Raw genomic sequence first — 27,500 nt, 5'->3', positions numbered from 1 at the left:
AGTCCCATTGACCTAAAGATAACCTGATTCGCCAAGAGATGATACCGTTTTGGGTCGATGGATCACATATGATATATTTCTTTGTATTGGAAATTCAAAAAAAAATTTGTCAGACAATATTTATTATCTCTTCATTCAAAAAGAAATTTTAAATTCTTTAACCAGTGATCATCGAAAATTTTGAAATGATCAAGAAATCAATTTAGTTTGATCTTCTAACATCGGTACTTAAAACGTGGTTTCATTGAAGAATTCCCACTTGTAAAGATTTATCAAATTACGAGACCCACAATGCCAAGATGTGTGTGATGTTGGGATTGTCCGAACTATACATATATGCGGGTTTGACATCCGAACTCCATTACGGGCCTAGTTTAATATTGTTGTAATGGACAATATTTTGCGTCATTTTTTGAGAATTCCATTACAACAAAGAGCCATAATGATTTGGGTTATCAGACCTGCAAATAAGTGCACGTCGGATTGACATGATGCTTTCGATTGGATTTTATCTTTAACTTTAAAAGTTAAGTCAAAATAAATGTATTCATGAATCAAGTACAATTTTCTATGGTGAAATATCTATTCCTTATACTTAATTTTTTTCAAAATTGGGTCCCAATTGTTCACATAATTATTATATTTAATAAATGTAAATATGTGTCTATTGTATCCAACTTTCCGTACGAGATATGTATGTAGATTATTCACAATACAGACGATATAAAAGCGATTTTCTCTTGAAGCGTATGACTTTTCCCCTCCGCGGCTGACGTAAGCAAGGTCCAACTGGACTATCGCAGTTTGACCTAAAAACATTAAACTTGGTCAGAATAGAAGGTGGAGTAAGTAGAAGACTGAATTTGAATACTTATAAGATTAAGAAAAATTTCAAAAATAAATAGTTAATTTATCAACTTGACATAGGTCTGTTAGGGTTGTTATTTTTAATTTTTGATAAGTTTCGTATTTGGACCCAAAACATTTGCTTTCGTGGCCATGTTTTGAAGAGATTCAAATGGATGCCAAAGTTATTAAACAGTTACTCCAGTACTCTGGAGAAAATTATTATTTCAAAATTTGGCCATAAAACTCGTCCTTCAAATGTGGATCGATATAAATTACCCTCATCTTATCAAAAACTTCGCGAAGTCCCAGGTTTGAGATATTTAGCCAGGATTAGGATCATTTATATCGATCTATATTTGAAGGACGCGTTTTCTGGCCAAGAATTTAATACGAGTTACCAGAATACGGCAGTTAACTGGTTAAAAAGCCTGTAAAGGATAATATTATTGGTACTGGTCGCAATTTCACGTCTAACATAATATCATAGTATTTCAAGAAGACAGTAATCAGCTGTACCCTGAAAAAATTGTATTCAATATTTTGGTCAGAAAACTCATCCTTCGACCATTGATCGATTAAGGTGGTAATAAACTAAAATTGATCTTTTAAGCATGCTCAAAGGGCTTACAAGGGGTTCCTAGTCTACCCTTAACAAGGAGGACAAGAAACTATGCTTGTATGGCAATATTACATCACTATTAACGGCCAGATACTCATTTTTTACCTGGGTACGGTGAGAGACTATGAATAAAGAGCATTTTCAGAGGACTCAACTATGCACCGCTCAGGCAGAGCGGGATTCGAACCCAAGACCTTCCAATACAAAGGTGGGTGTAATACCACATGACCACATAGCTGAATTCCTCATCATAGTCTCCAATATTAATCAAATGTGATTCCCAGTGGAATTTTGGGACTAGGTTGAAAATTGAGTTCAAAGCCAAATTCAACGGGGTTTAGAAATTGTTTGAAGTTGAAGGAAAAAAAACTCATTTACCCCAACCAAGGCATTATTCAATTATCTAAGGCTTTCGTAATATATAAATACAACTTCAAATTCCAATTACAAGAGCAACGATTTCAGGACAATAATATTCCGATTTGAGTTGATCCGTCACATAATATATCTTTAATACAACTTCACGAGACATTCATGAAAGCAAGTCAATATAGGGCGGTAATACTGCAATAAATACATGATAATCTATTTATAGGAAATATTAATTGTTGCTTTGCCATGTTTATTGTTGTATTGGACACAGATCGATGTTTATATATATATATATATATATATATATATATATATATATATATATATATATATATGACAAAACGTTTCAAAACCGTATTTTGACAAAGTAAATCTGATGCTAAAATTTCAAGTATAAGTTAAACATATTGAGTTTATGTGCATTGTGGAGAGTTGAGTTTTGTGTATTTCTTCGCAGGTCTGATAACCCAAATTTGTATGGTCTCATTGTTGTAATGGAAATACTCTCAAACCAACTCAATATATTGTCCATTACAACAATGTTAAATCAAACCCTTAAATTGCGTTTGGTTATCAGACCTGCTAATGTGTGGATATCGGTTTTAAGTCTTTAATGTTCAAAACTTAAATTTCCTAACTCTTATCATGTTGACTTCATGCAAAACTCATTCAGAAATAAAGCAAAATTTAGTACGCTGTGTGTAAAATGTGTTTACTTATTTGTTCAATTGTTTAAAACTGTGTAAGGGAAATATAGTATTTATATTCAGATATTTATTTAATCTTTTAGAACATTTACGACATGCAGCCAAATACAGTGAATTCAGCCAAAGCCAACATTGGTTGTGAGGAAAGTCTCGACGTTGTTGACCAATAAACTTCACATAGAAAGTATTTAAAATTTGGCCAGAAAACCCGTCCTTCAAATAGCGATCGATTAAAATTACCACCCTGTTGGCAAAAAAATCTCAAACCTGAGACCTTGCGATTTTTTGCCAAGTTTAAGATGGAGGTACGGCAGTTAACCGATTTAAGAAAACTAACATTCGGGTTCTTACTGCAAAGCTTGCAGTTTACTTTGAGGACAGTTGCAAGTCGCCTTAAATTACCTAGGTCAGAGTATGTCACCCTAGTTCACTGACCATGCCGACCTTCTTTTGCCACCGATTTCATCCTGTTATATGTATAGATTACATTGTTTAATTGTACCCTCACACTAAACCATCTCAAGTAGATACTAATTCATGACATCAACATCAGTATCGTCGTCGTTATGTTGTTTTGTAGACATATTTGTTTTGTCATTGATATCAGATTACATAACAAGACTTTTTTTCGATTTTTCGCACAGGGCCAGACAATTTCAAGGGAATTGAGAAATTTCTGCAATGTGTCAGGGGTATGTGAAGTTACAGACAAGAGCAAAACCGAGTCAGTAGAAACTCAATTATTTTCCGGCGTCAACACTTCAAAGAACAAGAAACAGAAGTCACATAACTTGTTTGGATCACTTGTCCAACCTCCAATGAAAGCATTGGATTGGTTTCGTAGAGGGGATTTAAACCTTCGAGCTCCTTGGCAAAGGAACAGGGCCAATTCAAACACCCCAATCACGTTTGTACAAATCTCCGATATACATTTAGATCTTCATTACAAACAGGTAAGGTTTAAACACCTACAAATCAAGTCTAATCTTTTCGATCTATATCTCATTTCCTATGTTTGACGTTAGTACATGTAACTACTTTTGTTTTGGAATGGTTGAAATCACAATTCAATGATTATCTACCACGCAGAGCAACTGGCCTTTGGTAACTTAATGCCTTGTCTGAATAATAAAATCTCATCCGAAAAGAGCCAAAACGATAATGCTTAGATCAAATAAATATATCATGGTATTATACATTTTTTACACTTCAGGCGATACAGAATCTTAGGGGAAAGACAATTCCACGTCGCGCTGGGACACGCTACGAGAAAATTTAGGAATCTGAAGAATGGGCTCCCTCGGGGATTTGTTCTGACCCCTGCTGTTTGATGTCTACTTTAGCGACATGCGAACACTCCTCAAAGTAAGGTGTGGACCCGTCTCGAGAGGCTACGAAGCGAGGACGTCACCAGACTCAAAGCCTACTTCGACACATGGTATCTGATGATGAACACTTCGAAAACTGTGGCCACTGCATTTCACCTATACAGTGGCTGGCACACCCGTAAACTGAAGCTCGTCAGTATCCAAGTACCTGGGGTGACGCTGGACCGCAGCCTAACTATCGGGTGCATCTCGAAGGAGTTGCCCGGAAGATACAGAAACGCAACAGTCCTCTGAGGAAGCTGGCGGGATCAACTTGGAGTGCTAATCACGTGCTCCCTAGGACGTCCGTCTTGACACTATGATATTCCTCCGCGAGGTATTGCAGTCCAATGTGGGGAAGAAGCAGGAACGTCGAGAAGGTAGATGAAAAATTTTGCAAGTCCATGCACATAGTGTCGTGAACCCTGGCAACAACGCCTAGAGAATGGGTTCCGCTAATGGCATTAATCCGGCCCCCCGACGTCCGATAGGAGACGATTCCAAAGACTAGGGTTAATAAGATCAAGGAGTGCCCCGTTTCGAGCTGAAATAAGTCACGGCAACCCTTGTACGTAGATTCCCTGATTTTAGACAGAGCTGCACACACGAGATGGAAGTCGGTTTGGACGAATTCAATCCCTCGAGGGGGCGGGGACATCGATTCCTCGAGACGGGGGGAGAAAATATTGCCAGGCTTTTCCACTAGCAAGAGAGGAAATTAAGTGGCAGCCATTCAGCTTCGGTCGAGAACCTGCTTAACAACACGCTCATTGCATCAGTGGGGACTTGCCACCTGTTCGACATGTACCCGTTCTGGCAACGAGCCTGAAACCGCAGAGCAGCTAGTGCGTTGTGACGAAGCTTCCAGGTAGGTTTGCAACGGTGCAGGAATGCGGTCGGGAATTTGCTGATTGGGGCGATCGTCATAACATATTAGTGTGAGCACTATTAGAAGCTGTTGCGCTTTACATCTTATCACGTGTATTTAGGCAAAAATGTTATAACTTTGAGCACTTGATAAGCAAAAATACCTTCTTGCCATACAAGACAATGTCCGTCTAGGTCATGTAAACATTTCGTAATCTTCTGATCAATTTACATGGCAAGTGTAGCCTTTTGTTCATTGTACGTCACCATATAATGTTAATATGCGTGGACTTTTATAGAGATAAAGGAGGAGAGAAAGAGAGAAAGGGATATTTAGTGAAGAAAATGAGGGGGAACTTTATATGTGTGTGTTTGTGTGTGTGTGTGTGTGTGTGTGTGTGTTGACTAGTGAGCAAGATCGATATATCCTTTCTTTTTAAAATATAGCCTTGTGGAGAACATTGTGCTTATTTGAGTCAATAAAAAAATTGTACGGCGCACAACTCTACTGAAAGATTAGAAAATTGAAAATGTATTTTTTACAAATAACTTGATTTCCTTTTATAATTCAAAGTCAGTTTGAAAGTTCGCTAAGTCAAACAAATATCATAAAAAATTTACCGACGACACTAACACTCTCAAAATCAACCAATTTCTACACTGTAAAAAGTTGTCAGCTTGGCGTTTTTAAACAAATCATTGCATTCGAAATAATGTATTCACTTAATTACTTTAAGGATTTCAGACCTACACTAAGTTTTCAACAGTTTTCATCTATTAACGACATCAAGTATTATTATTGCCCCTTTGATGCTTTCAATGTGATGGTTTCGGGTGGATAATACCCAGGTTTAACTTATGGCCACACCCTCAACTCTATCTGTCCAGTAGAGTTCTTACTTCCGTTGTGTTGTTGATTCAGCGGTGATCCGTGTTGTTATGTAGTAGTGTGTTCTCAATGAGAGTATGTTTGTGTGTGTGCGTGTGTGTGTGTTGTGTGTGGTTTATAGTTAGTATGCGCTTGGCTAAGAAGTTCACCACATTGCCATCCGGAAGTATATCGGACCAATACACAAAACTGTGTGCAACCATGATCGCTTGTAGTCAGGTTAATACAGCTTAGTGAGAATTACTCATAAACGCGGATGGCAAAAAACAAATAACAAAGACCTGAGTGACGTAAACTTCGAACTATCTATACATGTGTGTGTGTGTGTGTGTGTGTGTGTGTGTGTGTGTGTGTTTTGGAATGTGGTTGCGTGGAAAAAAAAAAGTACAGAAATTCCTGAGCGAGGAGGGGGGGGGGGGTGTTTGCTAGGAACTGTCAGATTGGCATTTTCCAGCAAAATCGTGGCATTCATACTGATATTATTAACTTGATCACATGAAGGTATTCGGATTTATAAAAATTTTAAACAAGTTTCACCGATTAACAACATCAACTAATATTACTGCTGATATTACTGTCGTTCTTATACCATCGATGTGATGATTATTGCCCTGGGAAATATTTAGTTAAACGTTGTCGGCAAACTGTCAATTGGTTCTGTCTAGCTTCTAGCCCGAACAAACCAAAAGTAGACAGATTCCGGGACATGATATATTTTGCGTCTGCTTCAAATTTTCATATGACCTCACATAAGTTAAGTAAAGGGGAGACATTCCGAAAGCTCCTACATCCCCAGTATTTTTTCACCGTTGATCTTTTGTCATGCGTTTATTTATTCCATTTGTCATCATACAAAAGCATTTAAAAAACTCTAGAACAAACCTTGGTAGATTTGTAAAAGTTTAAAATTTCCAAATTTGACCATTGTTTTGATTCTTGCCGCCATTTTAATTTGTGAAGTATTGAAGGTAGTGCAAAGCAGTCCGAGGTTTTTTTTTTTCCTATTAGGGTTAGTCATAAGTCTTAGTAAAGGTGCCAGGGTGCTTATTTTCCTATTAGGGTTAGTTAAAGGCACTGGGTTTTACTTTTTCTTGGGGTTAAGTTAGGGAATATTATTTAAGTTGTTTCTCTTTGTAGGAGCTTTCCGAAGGCCTCCCAAGTAAAGCGTGGTAAAGACTTGCGATTTATTGATATTGATATATACTGACTGATAAACTAAAATCATGCCGAATCATGCATGGCAACGACGACAAGCACATCGATTAAAATATACATTTAATCATAATCAAGCTAATCAAGAAAATGATTCAGGCAATATCAAATGAAAATAAATCTTTCCCCGCGAAGTTGCTGGCCCTTTACTAGTATATATATATATATATATATATATATATATATATATATATATATATATATATATATATATATATATATATATAGAGAGAGAGAGAGAGAGAGAGAGAGAGAGAGAGAGAGAGAGAGAGATTGGAATGCAAGAAAAAGAAGAAATGTCAACCCTCGCGTTGGGGGTCTAAGTGTGACTTCGGTCTAAGTGCCTATATCAATTACACGAAATGACAAATGATGATATGGTGATGACACCTCTTCCTAGTGGTTATTAATCAGCGACTAATGATGCGTTGGAGGGTTGCTCGCCAGAGCTCTGACATGAGCAAACATTTTATTTTGTCGGTTGCTTCTTCAATTGCTACCTTTCGATAACTTAAAAACGATACATGGTGATTTCACATTGGGTAACATATTGAAGTAACCAATGTCTCAAGTTCAAATCCTTCACAAAGTACACTCACCGTACCATAGAATGCCCAGTTGAATAGACACACATTGTTACAAATGATTATCAGCAATACAATTTGTTAACAATAATAACGACAGAAAATATAGTAATGATATTTTTTTTAACGGAAAATCAAATGATATGAAAATGAACCAATATAAAAGGATGGTTGACAGAGAATCTACGTATGATTGCTCTTTCTATCTTTATATTATTGTAGATTCTTTATTTAATTACAAACATCTTCCAATACGTCTGTAGTCTAAAATTTAAAGATTTGACATTATTATATGAATAAAACTGTTTTCCTTAGCGTATACGTTGGTGAAATAATTTCTGTAAATGTTTCTTACCGTGCTGTTCAAGATTATGCCAGACTTGCTATTGTTTTAGACAGTTTAAGGAAAGTCCAAGACTGAGCCTTAAAAAAGTTAATTTGATAAGATGGATACAATAATATCGCATATCTTTTGAATTCAGTTATTTGTACTTAAAATACACAGAAATATGGACATGACTGTCGCTGTAAGAAATGAGCAATCCTGTCGTTCACACAGATTTCTATAAAAGCTAAGTCACTGACTATACAAAGATCATAAGATGAATAACAAAAATATTTTCTCGATATTTGAAGCTCTGTGTGCATTTTCAATTGATGCAATTTTTAGGTAATATTATTCATTATTATTGTAATAAAACAGACCCGTTTCTCTGTAAGTTGATCGCATTGTAGTAATGGAATGATGCCATTGTCCTCTCATATACCTATGATATGTGGTGTGCGATTTATAATATTTGCACATCCTGCACCAACAATATTATTTAAAGTATTCTTACTTAAATGGCATGTAACATAACATAAAAAGTGCAAGTGTCCATCAAGTATACAAAAAGATAATCCATTTATAGCCCTATTTTACTTACCAGTAAATGTTGTAAACTTATTGAGTGGCGTTCGGCAATAACATCCTGGCTAACACGTGTTCGTAAACAGTTTATCATGTTCTACATAACTCTCGTCAGCTGCGTAACAAGTGGTCACAACGTGCAGTAAATGAGAGATATAGCTGGACATCGAGGACTTTCCGTGTGGTGAGGATACCACCGGCGTTTATAGGACCCAGTCTGAAATTATATTCCTCTTTAATAAAGAGTTGTTGATTCCACAATCATAAATTTTGAAAAAAAATGTTCTGCCGAAGCAAGGATGGTGATCAGACTGGAGTCGCAAATAAGTTCCATAGAGATAGAGATGAGATTTTTAGATAGTCCAGACAATGGGGATCTATATTACCTTTCCAATGTGCTCGAGCTCCTTGGTTATATTGCATAATAAGCTCAAAGTGACCCAAATAGTGAAAAGTATTCACAGCTTTTTAAATATCTATCATAACGATTGGTCATTTTGTTCAGCTTGACACATGGGTATGTTTACAACTTTCATTAACAAAGCAGCGTGTTTATATTTGTTTCGACAGCAACAGATAATGTGATTGATGACTTGGTTGGACGAAAACCTGAATATAGATCGCTCTCAATGCTAGACACTCAACTATCGAGTATTCACGGTAGGTCTCTTCAGATACCGGCGCATCGGTTATAAGTATGAACTGTTTTTCATATTTGGTACATAAACAACTGGTTCTTCTTTCAGCGTTTGAATTGCGTTTTTGATCGGAGTCGATTCTAGTATTTTGTCTGGAGATGAGTTGAATTTCACGTTCTTAATATATTTTGACAGATCTATCTTTCCGTTGTAGTCAATGCCATAATCGGTCCGAGACTATTTATTCATCACTTTGAATGGTCTTTGCAACTCAATTTCTAATGTGTTATTTCCTGATGAGAGTTACACAAATATTTGTTCACTTTACTTCAATCCCTCTTAGGACTGTTAGCATTTATAGTGTTTGGCTTGTTTTGCCCTGATTTTCATCAATGTGGTTGCTGCTACTTTCCATGGATGATGTAGTCGGGTTATAAGTTCTTGTGCATATTTGTGACGCTTTGATGTGAGGTGAAGTTTTCGTCTGTCCTAGAATTTCCCAGTGCATCGACCCGGTCCTGCCTACGGGCAACCGAGTATCAATTGAGCTGGAGAGGATTATCCTGTCCCCTCCTGTCGCAGATTACAACTGGAAATTAATGCAAGGTTCATATAGTCACCCCAATAAATTCTCTGATCGAGTATCCACAAGTATCTTTAATATCTGTGTTAAAGTTCCGTTGAACATTTCACATTGGTAGTTATTGAGTGGGTGGTAAATTGAAAAAGAGATATGTTTCGGCGTAATGATTGAAGGACTTATTGCAAAAACGTCATGTAAACTGTGTTCCATTGACATCGCAATATTATGGGTGAAGATTTAAATTAAAAATCTTGTCATGTTCGTGACCCTCTCCATGTTGTGAATAGTGAGTACAATTTTTTTCTCTTAAGGCGCTTCATTAGATGAACATTGCTCATTTTCGGTGAATGTCTAATGGAGGTTATTATATCCCCTCCCCCCACTCACGATTGGTTTCTATCTGTCTGTCTGTATCTCTCTCTCTTTCTCTCTCTCTCTCTCTCTCTCTCTCTCTCTCTCTCTCTCTTTCTTTCTTTCTCCTCCCCGCTCTCTCTCTCTCTTCCCTCTCTCTGTCGGTTGGCCTAAACACAAAATTGAAATTCGATCTATAAACATCAAAGAAATATTATAATAACATTCTCACATTTGGAAAAAAAGAGACAAAAAAGAATTTACAATGCTTGCGGAATCAACAACTCTTTATTGAAGAGCAATATAATTTTAATGATGATAATAATAATAATAATAATAATAATAATAATAATAATAATAATAATAATAATAATAATAATAATAATAATAATAATAATAATAGATCTTTATTGTCCATAAATAATGCAATTGATCATTTGGTTACACTTGTTATAACGTTTTATGATAACTATAACATTGAACCGAGAAGCTTATAATATGTTCATATTATAAGCTTCCTGCATTGAACAGATATTTCACTCCTACTTATTTTCTATCTCTCTCTCTCACACACACACACACAAACACTCTCTCTCTCTCTCTCTCTCTCTCTCTCTCTCTCTCTCTCTCTCTCTCTCTCTCTCTTTCTTTCACGCGTGCTATATAGATAGTTCGAAGATGACGTCACTCAAGCCTTTGTTGTTATATTTTGCCATCCGCGTTTGTGAGTTATTCTCACTGAACTGTATTAACCAGACTATAAAAGTTCATGGTTACACATAGTTTTGTGTGTTCGTCCGTTGTACTTCCGGATGGCAATGTTATGAGCTTCTTAGCGAAGCGCAAACTATCTATACACAACATAAACATATTCATTTCGTTTTCAATTTGTTACAATTGTGACAATTCGACACCAAATATTATCATCATTATCAATAGGGAATGAGATTAGCGGAAGAGTAACGTCCCTTGGTTGGACGTCACCCATAGTCAGTGACGTCACCGGCGGTAAAGTTATTAGAGAGAGAACTTTCATGTTGGTTGTGCGCATACGTCTCTCGTCCTCGCTTCCGGTGAAAGCGGCTTGAGACACTTCAAAACCAAATTGACGTTCTCTCTGTAAGGTGACGTCCAATTAAGGGACGCTACTTTTCCGCTAATCTCATTCCCTATTGGTCAATTAAACTAACATTAAATAAATAAATCAGTCAATCGGTCAGCGCATCAATCTTTGGCTTTGCTGTACCATATGAAATATTCAACATTTTTATTGCTGATGGAACGAACGTTGATTTGTATTTGTTAGTTCTACATTTAATCTGACAAAACCTTCTCCCAGATGGTAAAAGACTAAATTTTCCTTGAATTCTTTCGACTCCATCAAGAGGATTGTTTATTATTTTTGATGCCTCTTTGATTGATTTTGAAATTTTTGTTTATCTTTAAGTCGGCATCCGCCAAACTAAATGGTGCAGCCAAGCGCAATTACACTTTTAATCAATGAGTCATAAACTCATAACTCTTCCCTACTTGAAATGTTCTCAATTTCCTTAGGATGTATAATCTTTGGGCAACTTTTTTAGATATTATATTAATATGTTGAGAGACTGGGCCATTATAGATGCTGTGTCCTCATTACACGGGAACTCCTTGATATCCAGCCAGTGTCTGGTATTTACTGCATGATGTGACCACTTGTTACGGAGCTGCCAAGTTGACAACTGATTGAGAGTCAGAATATGGCATGATGGAATGAAATTGACGTCACTCAGCGCTTTGTAATTGTTTTAGCCAGCTATTTTTACGAGTAGCTCTCACTAATTCTACCAAACTTAGGGTGTAAACTGAATGCATTCAATTTTCTCTCCTGTTCGCGAATAATTTTTGTGACAAAGACGCTAAATATTTCTGTAATTTACCCACAACAACATGAAAAATACCAGGAAACAATGCAAAGCGTAATCTAACTCATGTTTATTACTATTCAAACATTTATTTAGTGAGAACTGATCATCTAAAGGTGTTCTAAAAGCAATAACAAAGAAACTGGCGTAGTTTCACTTTGTTGGTAGGAAATTGAAAGAAATTATAATTCCGTTCGCGTTCGATTCCTGTACGGTTTGGTAACGAAAACGAGTAAGTTGCATTCACTTTGGTATGATAAAACAAGAGATCGACTGAGAGGAAAGGTCAAAAGGAGGACAAGACGAACCGGAGTGGAAATTGAATGCACTCAGTTTACAGCCTTCCATTTAGTTTTGTGTGTTGGTACGTTTTATCCGGCTGGAAGATTGTTGTAAGCTTTTTGGCTAAACGCATAGCATAAATACGTAGGTCGACCAACCAAATCCGTATTCATTCAGGACAAATTTAAGAGAATCAAACCACGCCAAGACTATTGTACAAATATGTGCTGTGATGACAAATCCTTTTTATTTTTTTTTTTCAACATATCTGATCATTTAATTGATGGTTCCTCGATGACCTCTTGTTGCTATGCCTGTCAACTTATTGCCATGGATGCCTTTTTAACTATTTTCTTATGGTTTGAGCCTTCAGTTTTTCAATCAACATACAGTGCATACACTTTTGAAATTACGTCAGTTATCATATATTTCATCAAAACTAGTCGAATAAAAATTTATGTTGTTTTACTTTTGACTCGAAAATTTAAAATTAGAAGTATACATATTTGGCCCTAAAATCAACCGCTAACCGTGCACCTAAGATCCATAGCCACCTTAATAGCTTGTCGATCACCCACAGATCCTGAGAATTACTCACAATTTTAACACAGATGATTGAAAAAAAATGCGTCTTGTCGTCACGTTTTGCGATACATTTCCTTTATCAGTGTGTCAACATATTGTGAAATACTCACTAAATTGGCCTTGCTTATTTGTGTTTGACAAGGGAACTAACGGGGTAAATGGCAGAAACTATTCTTTGTAACGGGCGTACCATTTTCAATTATTTACATGATATATATAAAATTACATTTTTACATATTATATTCACTGTTGTTTGAAGGGAACATTACTCGGCCCAATTTAATAAAAGATAAGATAAAGTTGACATCATTGCATAATTGGTTTGCTATCAATTTGCCATCTATTTTTAACGTAATAGTGGGTTTTCATTGCTCATCAACTTTCTGATGGGTAGATTAATCAGCACAAACATGTCAATATCATGAAGTTTGTCACGATAAGGCAAATCCATGAATATTCAGTCTAATTAAAAATCGAGGAAAACATTAGATTTATCACAGTTTCCGAGAAAAAAAAAGTTGCTATAGACAACTTGTTATCGTTAATCATTGTAAATATGACCACTCCTAAGTTTATGTGAAAAACAGATTTCAATAGATTTTAAAACATTGAACAAATTGGTCATTGCGCCATGTAAAATTTCTTACCACCTTTTGACACATGCTGCTTTATATCTCATTTCATGTCCCTTGCCGGTCATTAGATATCATGATGCCTTAGACTAATCTGCAATAGATTGAAAAAACACGTATTTAAAATTTTGGCCAGGAAACTCGTCTCTCAAATGTCGATTAATCAAAATGACTCTCATCTTGTCAAAAAAAAAACGTATAAACCTGGGACTTCTTAGCCTTTTAATCAATCTATATTTGAAGGGCGAGTTTCTTGGCCAAGATTTTAAATACTTTTTTCTCTCCCTAGGATGGCAGTATATGAGTGTATTGGGGCGGCAATAAATTGCGAGATTTTCAATGAAGACAATAAAGAAGCGTTTTTGACTAACTTAGTCAGACTGTGTATTATTGTCGATGTGAATATTCAAAATGAGCAAAAATAGATGTGGTACTTCCCTGATAGCCTGATAGTCCAGTATATCTTTAACTGTCTCATTATTGATGAGAAATGTTAAACCGAAAGCAGCAAGTAAATTGTCCAATAGGAAAAACATACGTACTTTTTAAAATGAGCTAAAATGGCTGTCGAGATAGATGGAGGAATGTTAAATAGTTTGATACGCCAAATGAAAAATTCTTATTTTACATTGTTTGATTTTGTTGTATTGATCCACCGCATTCCACGATATCAAAGCATTTGATGTTTTGCACAGAGCTGTTAATTTACAGCTCGCCCATGTCGTATGGTATAGTAACCATTCTGGCCGTTTAATAAGTTAACTGCTGTCCTCTCGTATTAAAAAAAATTCCAAGAAACTCGTCCTTCATTTATCGATCGATTTAAGTGACACCCAACTTGGTAAAAAGTCTCTAACCTGGGATTTTGTAGCAAAAGTTTTTATTCTCTTTTGTCTTTTGGCACTTTTATACAAGTAACTTCATTTCTTGTGACTAATAAGTGTAAAGTTAAAATGACAAGAAATTTTAGTTTTATTTTCAGTCCTTTCAAGAGATCACATCTATTGTTATCAATGAAATATAAACTTATGATATGTCTTATGATTTCGTTTATGAACTCAATTTCAAGCATCAGAATCACCCCGTTATATTATTGTTTTGATATTGCGGCTCAAATATTTGTGTCTTTTCTAAAGGAAAGTTTCAAGATAGAGGGAACAAAATTGACGCCACTCAGCTCTTTGTTATTGTTTTTGGATAGATATTTTGATGAATTATATCAATCAGACAATATATGCTCAAGGTTACCAATAGTTTTGTGCGTTGGTACGTTATTTCCGACTGGAGGATGTTGTGAGTGTGTTACCTAACCGCAAAGCATCAATATCCCGCGAAAAGTTCAGATAGTCAAAGTCCTGAAACCTGCTAAGGGTAAGACTGATTTTGGGGACTAAATTGCCTTTGTAAAGGTATGAAACGAGTCATACTGCCTCTGATCATTGGACATTGTAAACCAAATGTATTCCGCCAGATTAAATTTCAACATAGTAACCCAGGGAAGAGAGACACATAAAAAATTCCGACCATCCAAGGATCAGCATGAATTTCGTTTGATTTAAGATTTCATTCATTTTGTGACAGAGTCGTGACAAATTCCTAAGCCCAATACAATTTCATAGCATATTGCGCTATCAAAAGTATTAGGATCAATGTACACAAAAGAAAAGGCTAAAAAAAGGGCTTGGCCACGAGAAAAGATACAATACCTGATGAATGTATGGATAGAAAAATAAAGTGAGTAAATGTGACTCATATAATATAAGGGAACTGCACAAAACAAACAACGTTTCGGCCGTTGGCCTTTTGTGACGAAGCTGCAGACATATGTAATGGCTTATGATCGCATAGTGGCTTTTTGATAGATGGTAATGATATTCCTTTGCGTTGTGTTCTAGATGTGAATAATGACTAAAGAGTTCAAGGGCCAATGATGGTAATTGAATGTACAACATCAAGACATTCAAATTAAAATCCAGATTCCAAGTTTCATTTCTTACTGCTTTATTTGTTGTGATAAATCCGAAATCCAAATCAAATAGCATGGTCATAATTCAATCAGTTTCATAAATTCCAAATCCGTAAAATCAATCCAAATATAAAGTCATTTTACATATGTAACCATTTTCAATATACTAGGAATATTTCTAAGTCGGTAAAATGCAATCAATGATGGTGAGCACAGAAAGTTAAAATGTGCAGCTCATAGTGAAGTAGAATGCAGAATAGAATTCTGTTTTCATCAGAAACACCATATGTTATCCACTATTGTAACTATTCCCACAGTTCCTTCAAACCACTCCTCCTACTGATTTTGACCTCCCACATGAATATTCAAAAACCTGCCGCTTAAAGCAAAAGCGAATCATACACAACTTGTATATTAAAAACAACAAGAATTTTTCCGAATATTACTATCAAACACCGCCTTTCATGGCATAAAAGTACTTTGATAAATGACCGCATGTTATGCATAACAAAGAAAAATAGCATCAATCTGTTGCTGTTGTCCCCTGAGATTTATACGTATCCCCTGAGTTGCAACGACAGTGTTTTATGGACAATAACCGAGAATAAATGCAATCTTCTGCAGCTGCCTCCATGGTACTTTTCTAACATTTTCCGTGTTTTATTGCCATGTTTTTATCAAAATTCTTGCGTAAACTTCTTGCCTAAGCTTACTCTCATGGGAGACAACAATCAAGCTAAACAAAATTAAGGTTACAAAAAATTACATTTTGTCAAATGTGGAAACAATGTAGATGTGGAGAGGGTGTTGGATGTGAATGCAAGAAGAGGCGCAAGAGAAGGGAGGGTGGGATAAATGCGGGGAAGATGGAGAGGGAGAAGGAGAGAGAGTTAGAGAGAGAGAGAGATAGAGGGAGAGAGAGAGAGAGAGAGAGAGAGAGAGAAAGAGAGAGAGAGAGACGAGAGAGAGTGAAGGGATAGATAAAGTCAGTGAGTGAAAGAGACAGAAAGAGAGAGAGAGAGAGAGAGAGAGAGAGAGAGAGCGATAGAGGGAGAGAGAGAGAGAGACGAGAGAGAGTGAAGGGATAGATAAAGTCAGTGAGTGAAAGAGACAGAAAGAGAGAGAGAGAGAGAGAGAGAGAGAGAGAGAGAGAGAGAAGGGATAGATAAAGTCAGTGAGTGAAAGAGACACAGAGAGAGAAAGAGACACACACACACACACACACACACACACACACAGAGAGAGAGAGAGAGAGAGAGAGAGAGAGAGAGAGAGTTAGAGATGATGATAGATGAAAAGATAAGGACCCCGCATCCCCAGCCCTCATTCCATACATTTCAAACACAGACATACACACACACACACACATACGCACACAGACATACATACCATCTATCTCTCTCTCTCTCTCTCTCTCTCTCTCTCTCTCTCTCTCTCTCTCTCTCTGTCTCTTTCTTTCTTTCTCTCTCTTTGTCTCTCTCTCTCTCCATTTCTCTCTCATTCAGGCACTTCTAGCTTTCGATGAATGAAACACAGACAATGATTTTCTTAGTAGCAAATAAAGGTGTTCCAGTATTTTGATATGGGTTTAAGTTGTTAAACTCCGCCTGGCTTCGAGAGGAACGCTATACAGTCGACGCTATCCACCACTCCGTAAAAAGTGGTTTCAAACGCAGTGTCTATCCTGAGTCCGTCTCCCGACTTCTTGATGTCATGGGTTCAACTTACAGAAACCCTGCGAAGTATGTTTACAACCCAACAGTGATACTTAAGCTTTATTCTCAACACAAACATAACATTGAGACGATTGGGACATTGAGTAAGCTCCGGAATTGGGGGGGGGGGGGATATTAATTCAGAAAAGTGAGTGGAGCAGGTACTGTGTTGATAATAACAATAAATGAAGTGAGTAGAAAAGCGCCAGAAGACAATAGAGATTTTTAAAAAAATACTTCGCGGCAATAGGGACTGGAACCCACGACCTCACTGGTACGACAACTCCGCCTGGCCGTGGTGTTCATCATTTGTTTGCACTCAAATTAGAACTATTTTCTGCCGTCTTATGATAAAGCGCTGCGGCGTTAGTTTTGAGCTATCGTTGGAAATAAGTTCGTTAATTTAAGGATTTGTTCTGTTTCGATGTTAAAGTGTTGTATATCTGATAGTTTTATATTGCACATTACTACATAACCTAGATATATGTCTATGTGTGTATATATATGAGTGTATATATGAGTTTGTGTGCGTGTGTGCGCGCGCGCGGGCGCGTGTGTGTGTGTGTGTGTGTGAAAGACGGGTATGAAGAGAAAGAGAGCAAAGCTAGAAAGAGAGAAACGCTAGAAAGAAAGAAAGAAAGAAAGAGAGAGATAGATCAGCTATCCTGACATGCTAACCGGTCATTGCCTACTAGAGTCCAGAAAAGTCATATCATATCATATTGTATTATAGAATGATAATAAAATACATTTTTGAAAATCCGTTTTTCGATGACAGGCTATGAAATGGATATGTCTGTGCAAATCAATTTTTATTTTATGATCCAACAACTTGAAAGGAACAATACACTTAACATTGGTTCACCTTAATGGAAACCAATATCGATTATAGGCTGAAGAACGTGCTGTTTAGTTTTTGTTGTTGTTTTTCTGTCTGCCCTCCTTGCACTAGAAGCAATAAAAGTCAAATGCATTTTGGTTATCCTTGTTTACATCATAGTAGACGTCTACATCTTTAATCATTAAAAATAAAATTGCGTCACAATGTAAAGTTTAATACGATATAATGAGTCTATTTATATCGTACAACATATTGCATCTATCAACCTTGTAAAAAGCATCACAATACCCTTCAACGTAACTTCCCTCGTAATGTCGCATGGTAACTTAGTAAATGGCTCTAAACTATCGGAACAATGGCGGACACCCTTATGAAATATTTCTCCGACGAGCATAAAAGCGTATCCAGAGGGAAAAAACCCATTGTAAATCTGATCATGTTTTGACTTTTACACATTTTGATCACAAGACATATGAAACGTTCTATCTAGCATGAAGAATAAAAAGTACATATTTTCTTTGTTTAGAACCATGAAGTCCGCTGTTGCTGGGCGACGTGACATCAGACTATTGAATCCAATTAAGTCACTAACCTTGCCCTGAGCAATTGTTTTATAATCTTACCTCAGTGTCCTTACAATAGCATTGCGCATGCGTCTCTCGATCTTATCAACTGACGAAATCAATCGTTTGGTTAATGTAAATGTAATGTAATGGGAAATTTATATAGCGCCATTTTCCATTTACAATGCTCAATTGCGCTTTACAATGGCAATAACAAGTGAAACGTGAACAAATTAAGAAATATACACACAACCACACAACCACCCACCCCCCCCCCCCCCACATATATATGCATATATATATATATATATATATATATATATACATATATATATATATATACATATATATATATATATATATATATATATATATATATATATATATATATATATATATATATATATAAATATACATACACACATAAACATATATATTCGTTATCTATGCCAGTTAGTTTAGCAGAAGAGAAAACATCCAAGATTACGATTTTTGGCTTTTTTTTTAAATATCAATTGACAAAGCAGAGAGCTTGCTAAAGTAATAGGACAACTCGTTGCCATTTTTCCTGGTGTGAAGTACGGACCGCTTTAATGCAGACTTTTAGTAGAAAATATAAAGCAAAGTCTAACATTAGGTAAACGTAACTTTGAGTATTTAAATACTTTTGTGTTTTCACTGGCAAGAGAAGAATTGAAGTGGTGGTCTGGATGACATCTTAGAATTCCATAGAAGCTGAAGAGCCATGTCAAATTTGACGCTTCTACTAAAGTCTGGGATTATACATCAGGTAAAATCAAACATAGAGGAGCATGGACTTCTGAAGAAGCTAATGCTAATATTAATGTATTGTAACTAAAAGCAGTTTTTTAGCGTTTCAAATTTTCGTGAAAAATGTCAATAATTGTCACATCAGAATTATGATTGATAACATAACGGCTATGACTTGTATAAAAACATGGGAACCATCCATTCTTTGGCATGCAACAAAGTTACTAAAGAGATGTGGCAGATGCATGCCAAGAAAGATGTTTGGATTTCAGCTGCTTACATTGAAAGTAAAGAAAATGTTGCTGATTATGAGTCAAGACATATCACTTTCGACATGGATTATTGATAAAGAGATCTAGAAGTAGATTTAGAGACCTTAATTTTCAGCCTAATTATGATTTGTTTGATTTGTTGCATCAAGAACAAATTACCAATTTAAACCCTATGCTTGTTTCAAACAAGATCCTGATGAAGATAGATTTGAGAGTTTCAGTGTATAATGAAGAGATATAATCTTTAGTGCATTCCCACCTTTCTGTATTATTTTCAGAGTGATTTTTAAAAAATGAGAAGACAAAGCGAAAGTAGTTTTAGTGGTTCTGTTTTGGAAAAACGAAGTTTGGTATCCAGAAGTAGGAAAGATTGTAGTTGCAAAGCCAGTGTTAATATCAGCACGGAAGAAGCTGCTGAAACTGTCTGCTTATCCAGAAAAAGTTCACAAGATGGCAAAATCACTAAGACTGATTTGATGCATAATCTCAGGAAGATATACAAAGATCAAGGAATTTTAGAAATATCTTCCAATTTACTAACAGCATCGTGGAGGGCTGGAACCATCAGACACTATGACTGATATATTGCAAAGTATACAGATCAAAATTGCATCCGTTTTATTGCACCGTCTTTAGCAGACGCTATTAATTTTTTTATCTGATGTATTTCTCAAAGGATACAGTTATACTGCTGTTTGTGCTACAAGATCAGCTTTATCTAATCTTCTTGAGTTGGAAGAGGGCATTCATTTGGGAGAGCATGTCTTAATCAAACGATTAATGAAGGGAGTTTATGAAAAACCGCCAACCTTACCATAATATTCATAGACATGGGATGTAAATTTGGTGCTTACTTATTTTGAGAAGCAAGATGCTAATTTATCTATAGATAGTATGCGCTTGGCGAAGAAGCTCACAACATTGCCATCCGGGAATATAACGGACGAACACACAAATTATGTGTAACCTTGAAGTTTATAGTCTGGTCAATACAGTTTAGTGAGAATTATTCATAACGATTGATGGCAAAAAACAATAACAATGACCTGAGTGACGTCAACTTCGTACTACCCATAGATAATTCTCGCTTGTTTATAATAATTTGTTTTCTTGTCTTCTTGGTTTTTTTTTTTCAATTACGTAACATAAGCTTTGTGACCAACCGACCCAGAACGCTATGATGCATGGTGGGTCATATGAAGAAAATTTAATTTAAAGGTAATATCACATCACTCAGGTCTTTGTTATTGTTTTGTTGCCATCCACGATTATGAGTAATTCTCAATAAACTGTATTAACCAGACTATAAACATCCAAGGTTACACACAGTGTTGTGTGTTGGTTCGTTATATTTCCACATGGCAATGTGGTGAGTTTCTTAGTCAAGCGCACATCATCTATAGATAGAACGACATTGACGTTACTCAGCTCTTGACTGTTTTTAACCAACCATTTTATGAGTAGTTCTCACTATGTTCATGGATGTAAATTTTTAAAGATTTTTCTGAGTTCAGATTATTTCAATTTAGAGGGGGGAAAGTAGAAAAGAGAATAAAAACCGATAAAAAGAATAGAATAAAATATTTTAAAATAACCCTTCTTATTATATATTTCAACAATAACGTATGGTACATAGAGGCCCTTATATGACAATCAGTTTCTGGATACACGGAAACACTCCACTAGCTGTTTTGAACGGAAGTGGTTATTTTCATTACAAACGCAAGTCTCGTTATTCGCAGGCTATGAATTTAGACAGAACATTTCTGAACTGATTCTGAACTCCATATCAGTTATAGAGGTCCGTCAGGGAAAAAAAAACAATTCTGAAATTTTGTTCTTTAAATAGCCACTGTGGCTGCATCAAGATCTCAATGTAAAAACATCATTACGATAATCAATAGATGCTTGTTGGATTGTGGCTGACTTTGTGAATTTCTTCTTGGTTTAAACCCGAAGATAAGTTGATATTATTAGAATATTTTTTTACTGTTGCATGTGTTTGTTTTTATTTTAATTTTATGTTGCATTGACTTCCCCTGTTTTGACTTCGAGATTCTGATACTTAGTTTAGAATTCTCAATTCTCTCCAGTTCTCATTCTCCAAAGTGACTTGTGGTTGTGTGTTTGCGCAGTCGTGATTAAAGCTCCAGGTGACCATCGCCATTTTGAATGACAAGTTGCAAGTGTCTCTCCAGTTCGTCCCACGTCTTTTGCATCATGAGTTTTATGACAGATCTAACGACTTCTTATTTAATACTCTGTTCTTCACATTGACAAGTTAAATGAAATAAACTTTCGAGAATCATGGCGCTCAACGCCAAAATGAATTACGATTTATGTCTGAATTACCCTTTTCCACTGATGACGTCACGGTGTTAAAATGTATATAAATCAAAAATTTTTAAAATTATGCACATGTGGCAAAAAAACAAAAAACAAACGTTTGATGAGATCTTATATAGAGTTATTTATACCGGAACTGTATCAATACTAATAAAAACACTGTATAATCAATAAAATGCTAGACCTGGGCAGATAACGAGATGACACTCAAACATGTCACTCCAATTTAATAAATCAGACTTAAAATTCAACCTAAATTGTTCTAAACTGTTAGGACATGTGCACTGTAAAAAAATGAAAATAGCAGCTTCAAAACAGAACAAAATACCAAACACGGGACGTTTCGTGCTCAAAAAACCTTCTTCAGCCATCAACAACTAAAAGAATAACAATGAAAACATAAAACAAAGTACATTAATTAAAATAACAGATGGCGGCAGAGACTCTGCCGTCGATCATGATTTTTAGTAATGTTTTTATGTTTTTATTGAATGTTGTTGTTGGCTGAAGAAGTGTTTTGAGGACGACAGTTACCGGTATTGGTATTTTGTTCTTTTTTTTTTTTTTTTTTTGAAGTTATTATATTCATGTTTGTTTATTACTTAAAGTTCAGTGTCCTGCGCCGTGTCTAATCCGATATAATACCGTTATGCGACAATGAGAAAATAAATGTCGCCGTTTTAAAAGATCGGAAGACTTTAGAATTACGAAGCTTATTTAACCAAGTAACTTCCGCACTCGTTCTTTAAATATCGATCGACTTAAATGTCCCCCACCATGGCAAAAACTCTCAAACCTGTTACTTTTCGAAGCCCTAGGGTTTGATAGTTTTTGCAATTATGAGCGTCATTTAAATCGATCGATATTTCAAGAAAAGGTTTTCTGGGCAAATGTTTATCCCGAGTACGGCAGTAAACAGCATAATGGTTATTATTATGATGAGGGATGAAATAGAATAATGCACCAAAAAAATATAATAATAATTGAAATGATGTTTTTACTTCAGACTGTCGAGATGAATTTAACCTTTGTGGACATAAAAATGGTTTAATGGCATTTCTATCGAATGAATAACATAAATTTATTCCCTTTATTACCGAGACGGAGATTATAAACATTTTTATGGCCCTGTCATGTTAGGTACAAAAAGTTCAATATATTTGTTGATGCTAAATATCGTCTTGATGGCTCAGCGATATGATATTGTCTCGACCTGTCACGAAATTCAAGATATATACTAATTGTGAGTGGTTGTCACAGGTTTTATGACATTAAAATGTAAAGATATTTTCAACTACAATCGGATTAATGATTTTACAAAAGGTCCCCACAAAAGTATAGCTTTAATTATTAAGCAAGTTTGCTGGTTAAGTTAAATTATAATTTTATTTTAAAAGATAAAGAAAGTGTAAAATAATAAGAATGAAAGTTTTGACAAACAAAACGTACCTATTCAATAACATATAAAGACAATACAAGACACACAAACAAATCTTGTCTTGTTGCCGTCTCGGGTTTGCTCTTCTGTAATCTTGACACAGCGTCGTTTGTTTTTCGTGAAATGTGTAGTACTTCACTTGATACCGATCACGACCCAACTGTACTATGCCTTGCTATCTTCCGGCCCCGAACGTACTTCACACAATCAACCCTGCATTATGTGAAGGATAGCAAGTGACGTTTGGCGGCCTGCCATGGGTTTATATAACGACGGTGAATAGTATTCCTATGACGACAGTCTTGTCTGTTGTATAATTTCTGTATTGTTTGCTTAGTTCCAGAAAAGGACTGTTGTGCCAGGATTTTCTCTGTTTTTGTCTTACTCTCGTTATGATTATATCATAGTCACTGGCCCCCGGTACTCTTTTGGAATCGGTCACAAGGCTCCGCCCGTTTGTAAAAAAAATATATCAAGGGTGTTTTTTCCATGTGTTGGGATTTGATTTATGTATATGAGTCTGAGGCCCCGCTTCTTTTAAATAATGGCTCTATTTACTGCAAATGCTATTGGTGGCATGTAATAATTAAATAATTTTGTCTGTCCAGTCGATGTTCGGTAGGTTGAACTCATCTCCTATTATTATTACATCTCTGGTGTCGAGGCAGTCTATGCATTTTCATAATTCGATAATTTGTTCAAGTCGTTTTCTTGAGTTTCGTGATGGGGTTTTGTATACTTTGCCGAGAGTAATATTGGTTTTATTGGAACATAGCATTACAAAGATAGTCTCACAGTTGGTCTTTACGTCTAGATGGTGCGAGTTGAAATTATTGGTAACAGCTATCAGTACTTACTCCGCCATAACTATCTTGTCTATCTTTCCGAAATATATTGTAGACTGATTCTGGCGGGGAAAAATCGCTGTTTTCAATTTCTGGTTTCAATTATGTCTCGGTTGCAAAAATAACGTCTGGTTTAGACTTTTGTATTATGTGCCGCTTTGATTTTTTTTTATATCAAACATTATATATTGACAACCATTGTCATAAATGAGTGAAATTTTTTCTTTATTTGAAGAGTATTACTCTTTAGTGGGACTGTGTTCATAGTTGGGAACCTCCTCTACAACTGCGTTGTTCATCACTCTTCTCAGTCTTGTTTCTCCTTAACTGTTCATGTTGAGATAAGAGGCTTGAAGATTTGTCATTGCATTCAATTTTGTATAATTTTACATCGAGTTGTTAATTTTAAACTTCGTTCGGATTCTTTCATTTGGAACTAATTAGTAGTTTCATTTATCTCTGTGTTTTGGTGGAGGCCGTGGTGAACAGTAATTAGATGTTGGACGGCGACCAAATGCGTTTGGTCAAAAAAGCTCACATCCACCAGCTGTATAGAAAGTACCAACACATGAAACTATGCGTAACCCTTTACGCTTATAATCTGATTAATACAATTTAGTGAGAACTACTCATAAAAAAATTGTCAAAAATAATTACGAACAGAAGAATGGCGTCAATTTTGTATCTTCTTTACAACTTTGACAGACATTTTCAAACGCGGGTAGCGGATGTTACTGTGGCCTTCGTAAAGTTATGGCCTGCTACTGACCAAAAAATGACGTCAAAATGCCTGTCTTTTGTCACAAAAGAAAACAAATCGTGAGTTTATTCAATAGTTCAACCAATGAAATAACTTGTTTCCATGCGCTCTACTAACAACAACTCACAAGGCTGTGCAAAAAACAAATAATGACGTCAAACTACCAGTCCTTTTGGATTTTAGTATCAGGCTATAACATAACGATGGCTACGAGGCTACCCGCGTTTGAAAATGTATGTCAAAGTTGTAAAGAAGATACACAATTGACGTCATTCTTCTGTTCGTAATTGTTTTTGACAGGTATTTTTATGAGTAGTTCTCACTAAATTGTATTAATCAGATTATAAAACACACACACCGTTTGTAACTTACGACAGAGGATGATTGAAAAAGCGATTCTTTACAAAGAATAAATGCAAAAGCCAATGCATTTTACGAAAGTCAGTTGGGTTGCAAAATACCTTATCAAATGTATTTTAGAGGAAACCCGACTAACGCGAAAGACAGTGGAGTGTCAAATAAGTTAATACGGAACGATTCGATGCGGCTTTCTTCTCTATCAAACTGAAGCCTAATGTTTTGCAATAAAAAACTGACATGTTTATCATTTTTAAGAGGACTTATTGTAGTAGGAACCTGCAATTTTTTCGGGTTGGGTCCATTTTAAGGAGGAATACTGAACGGGAATTAATAAAAACACGAGGTGTTATCGTATCGGGCAAAATCACAAAGTCGCGAGCGTTGAATGGTTTTTGGAACACCAAATCTTTGACTTGAGTAATGCAATTTCTATTGACGAGACATGAATGTAGCCCTATGTAAATGCAATAGAGCATTGTATAAATTACTACATCGTCAGTTTTGAAAGTGCCCGAATCACAGTCTCAAGTAATAGTGGAAATGGGATTTAGTGATTAATCGCATTGTTTATGTGTAAGCCAGTGGTTTTTGGACCACCGAGACTTTCACTTGATCAATACAGTTTCTATGGACGAGACCTCAATGTAGCCCTAATAGCATTCCATACAACTTTACATAAATGACTACCTCGTCAATTTTGCAAGTGCCCGAATCACAGTCTGAAGTAACAGTTGTGAAATGGGATTTAACGATTAATCGCCCTGTCACTGTGTAAGTTTAGTGACAATGGGCCAAAATAATAATCTACATACATTCTATAGGGTTCTTTCTACCAATACTTTGAACTCTCTCCACGTCTGTTTAAGAAGTGCAAGGAATGTCAATGTTTTAATAACTGTGTTAATTAGGAATTAGATCACCTTAAATTGGAATTCAATGAGTAATTTATGTTTATTTTATAATAGATACCATGTACTTTATATCATACTAATCGACGTTTACTTATTTGCAGGTCTGAAAACCCAATTCCTTATGGGCTCATTCTTGTAATGGTAATCTCAAAAATGACGCAAAATATTGTCCATGACAACAATGTTAAACTAGGCCCATAAGTGGGTTCAGATATCAGATCTGCGTATATGTACACGTCGATACTAATCCATATCAGTTTTTGATAACTGTACAGGGCACCAAAGGCCACACTATTGAATTGCAGTGTATTGTAATAACATAGGAGTAATAAAAGAAACCTTTGCCAAGATCGTATATTAAAAAGCTAAAAAACTACGAACATATAATTTTAAAGCCAATTTTAACCCAAAAAATGCTTCAGTTCTGAAATATTGAGCCAAATGAATTATATATAGAGAGTCTGTCTTGGCTATTTGACCAGTTAATTGCTATCGACTGGAGAAAAAAAAAACTCATGTATTTAACAATTTGGCCAGAAAGATTTTCCTTCATATATCGATCGATTTAATTGACCCTTATCTTAGCAACAACTCTCAAACCTGGGACTTCGTGAAATTCCACCAGGTGTGAGAGATTTTGACAAGATCATTACGAAGTGCCAGGTCTGAGAGTTGTTGCCACGATGAGGGTCATTTAAATTTATCAATATTTGATGGGACGAGTTTTCTGACCAACTTTTTAGATAATAAGTATTTCAAGAGTACCGCAGTTAACTGGTTAAAACGGTTGTAGTAGATGGCCTGCTGAGGACCATAACTCTTGATGAATTTAACTCATTATAGTAAGTGCAATTTAAATTTTAAAACATCTCCCGACTGCTATAATAATACAAAATATACAAGGTCGCTATTTCCCTTTGTAAAACACTTGTCTAAAATGATAGTATGAGCATCGCGAAATCCGTCTTTTAATGAGAAAAGGGTCTAAGTTGCTGGTCTTTACCTTAGTTCCCTCGTTTTTTCTCTAAGACGACACTCGAAGGACTTAGAGCGAAACGTTGAATAAGTTTAAATCATTTTATAATGATCTACAAATGTAAATTGAACTACAGTTTTTGCGTGTTGTCATTACCCGCTTTTTTATTTATAATTCGATTTTGTAATATAGACGGGTAATAATGCGCTTTTTAAGAGAACACATATAAGACAGATCAACATGAAAAATTGCCCTAACTGCACTTGCATTTTGAATAATACTCACTGGTTTCCATGGTGCGGCTTTTGTAACCAAATATATAAAGGCGTCATTTAAATAATCTTGCCTAAGACAACAACACTGATTGAAGCACCATTACCGGTGT

The 27,500-nt window shown here is 35.7% G+C and overlaps 1 protein-coding gene across 1 annotated transcript in view; it reads left to right on the top strand.

Annotated features, from left to right (window-relative positions):
• The window catches only part of LOC144963688 (sphingomyelin phosphodiesterase A-like), a 110,251-nt gene that overhangs the window by 15,753 nt on the left and 66,998 nt on the right, over nt 1-27,500 (top strand). The window contains exon 4 of the mRNA XM_078897643.1: nt 3,192-3,500. Coding sequence (XP_078753769.1) covers nt 3,192-3,500 — 309 coding nt within the window. The remainder of the gene's footprint in view (nt 1-3,191; nt 3,501-27,500) is intronic.

This window comes from Berghia stephanieae, chromosome 2 (genome assembly GCF_034508935.2).
Source record: "Berghia stephanieae isolate SIO BIC M18660-M18661 chromosome 2, UCSD_Bste_1.3, whole genome shotgun sequence".
In the NCBI taxonomy this organism is placed as follows: Eukaryota; Metazoa; Mollusca; class Gastropoda; order Nudibranchia; family Aeolidiidae; genus Berghia; species Berghia stephanieae.
This window is presented reverse-complemented; position numbering and strand designations above follow the sequence as displayed.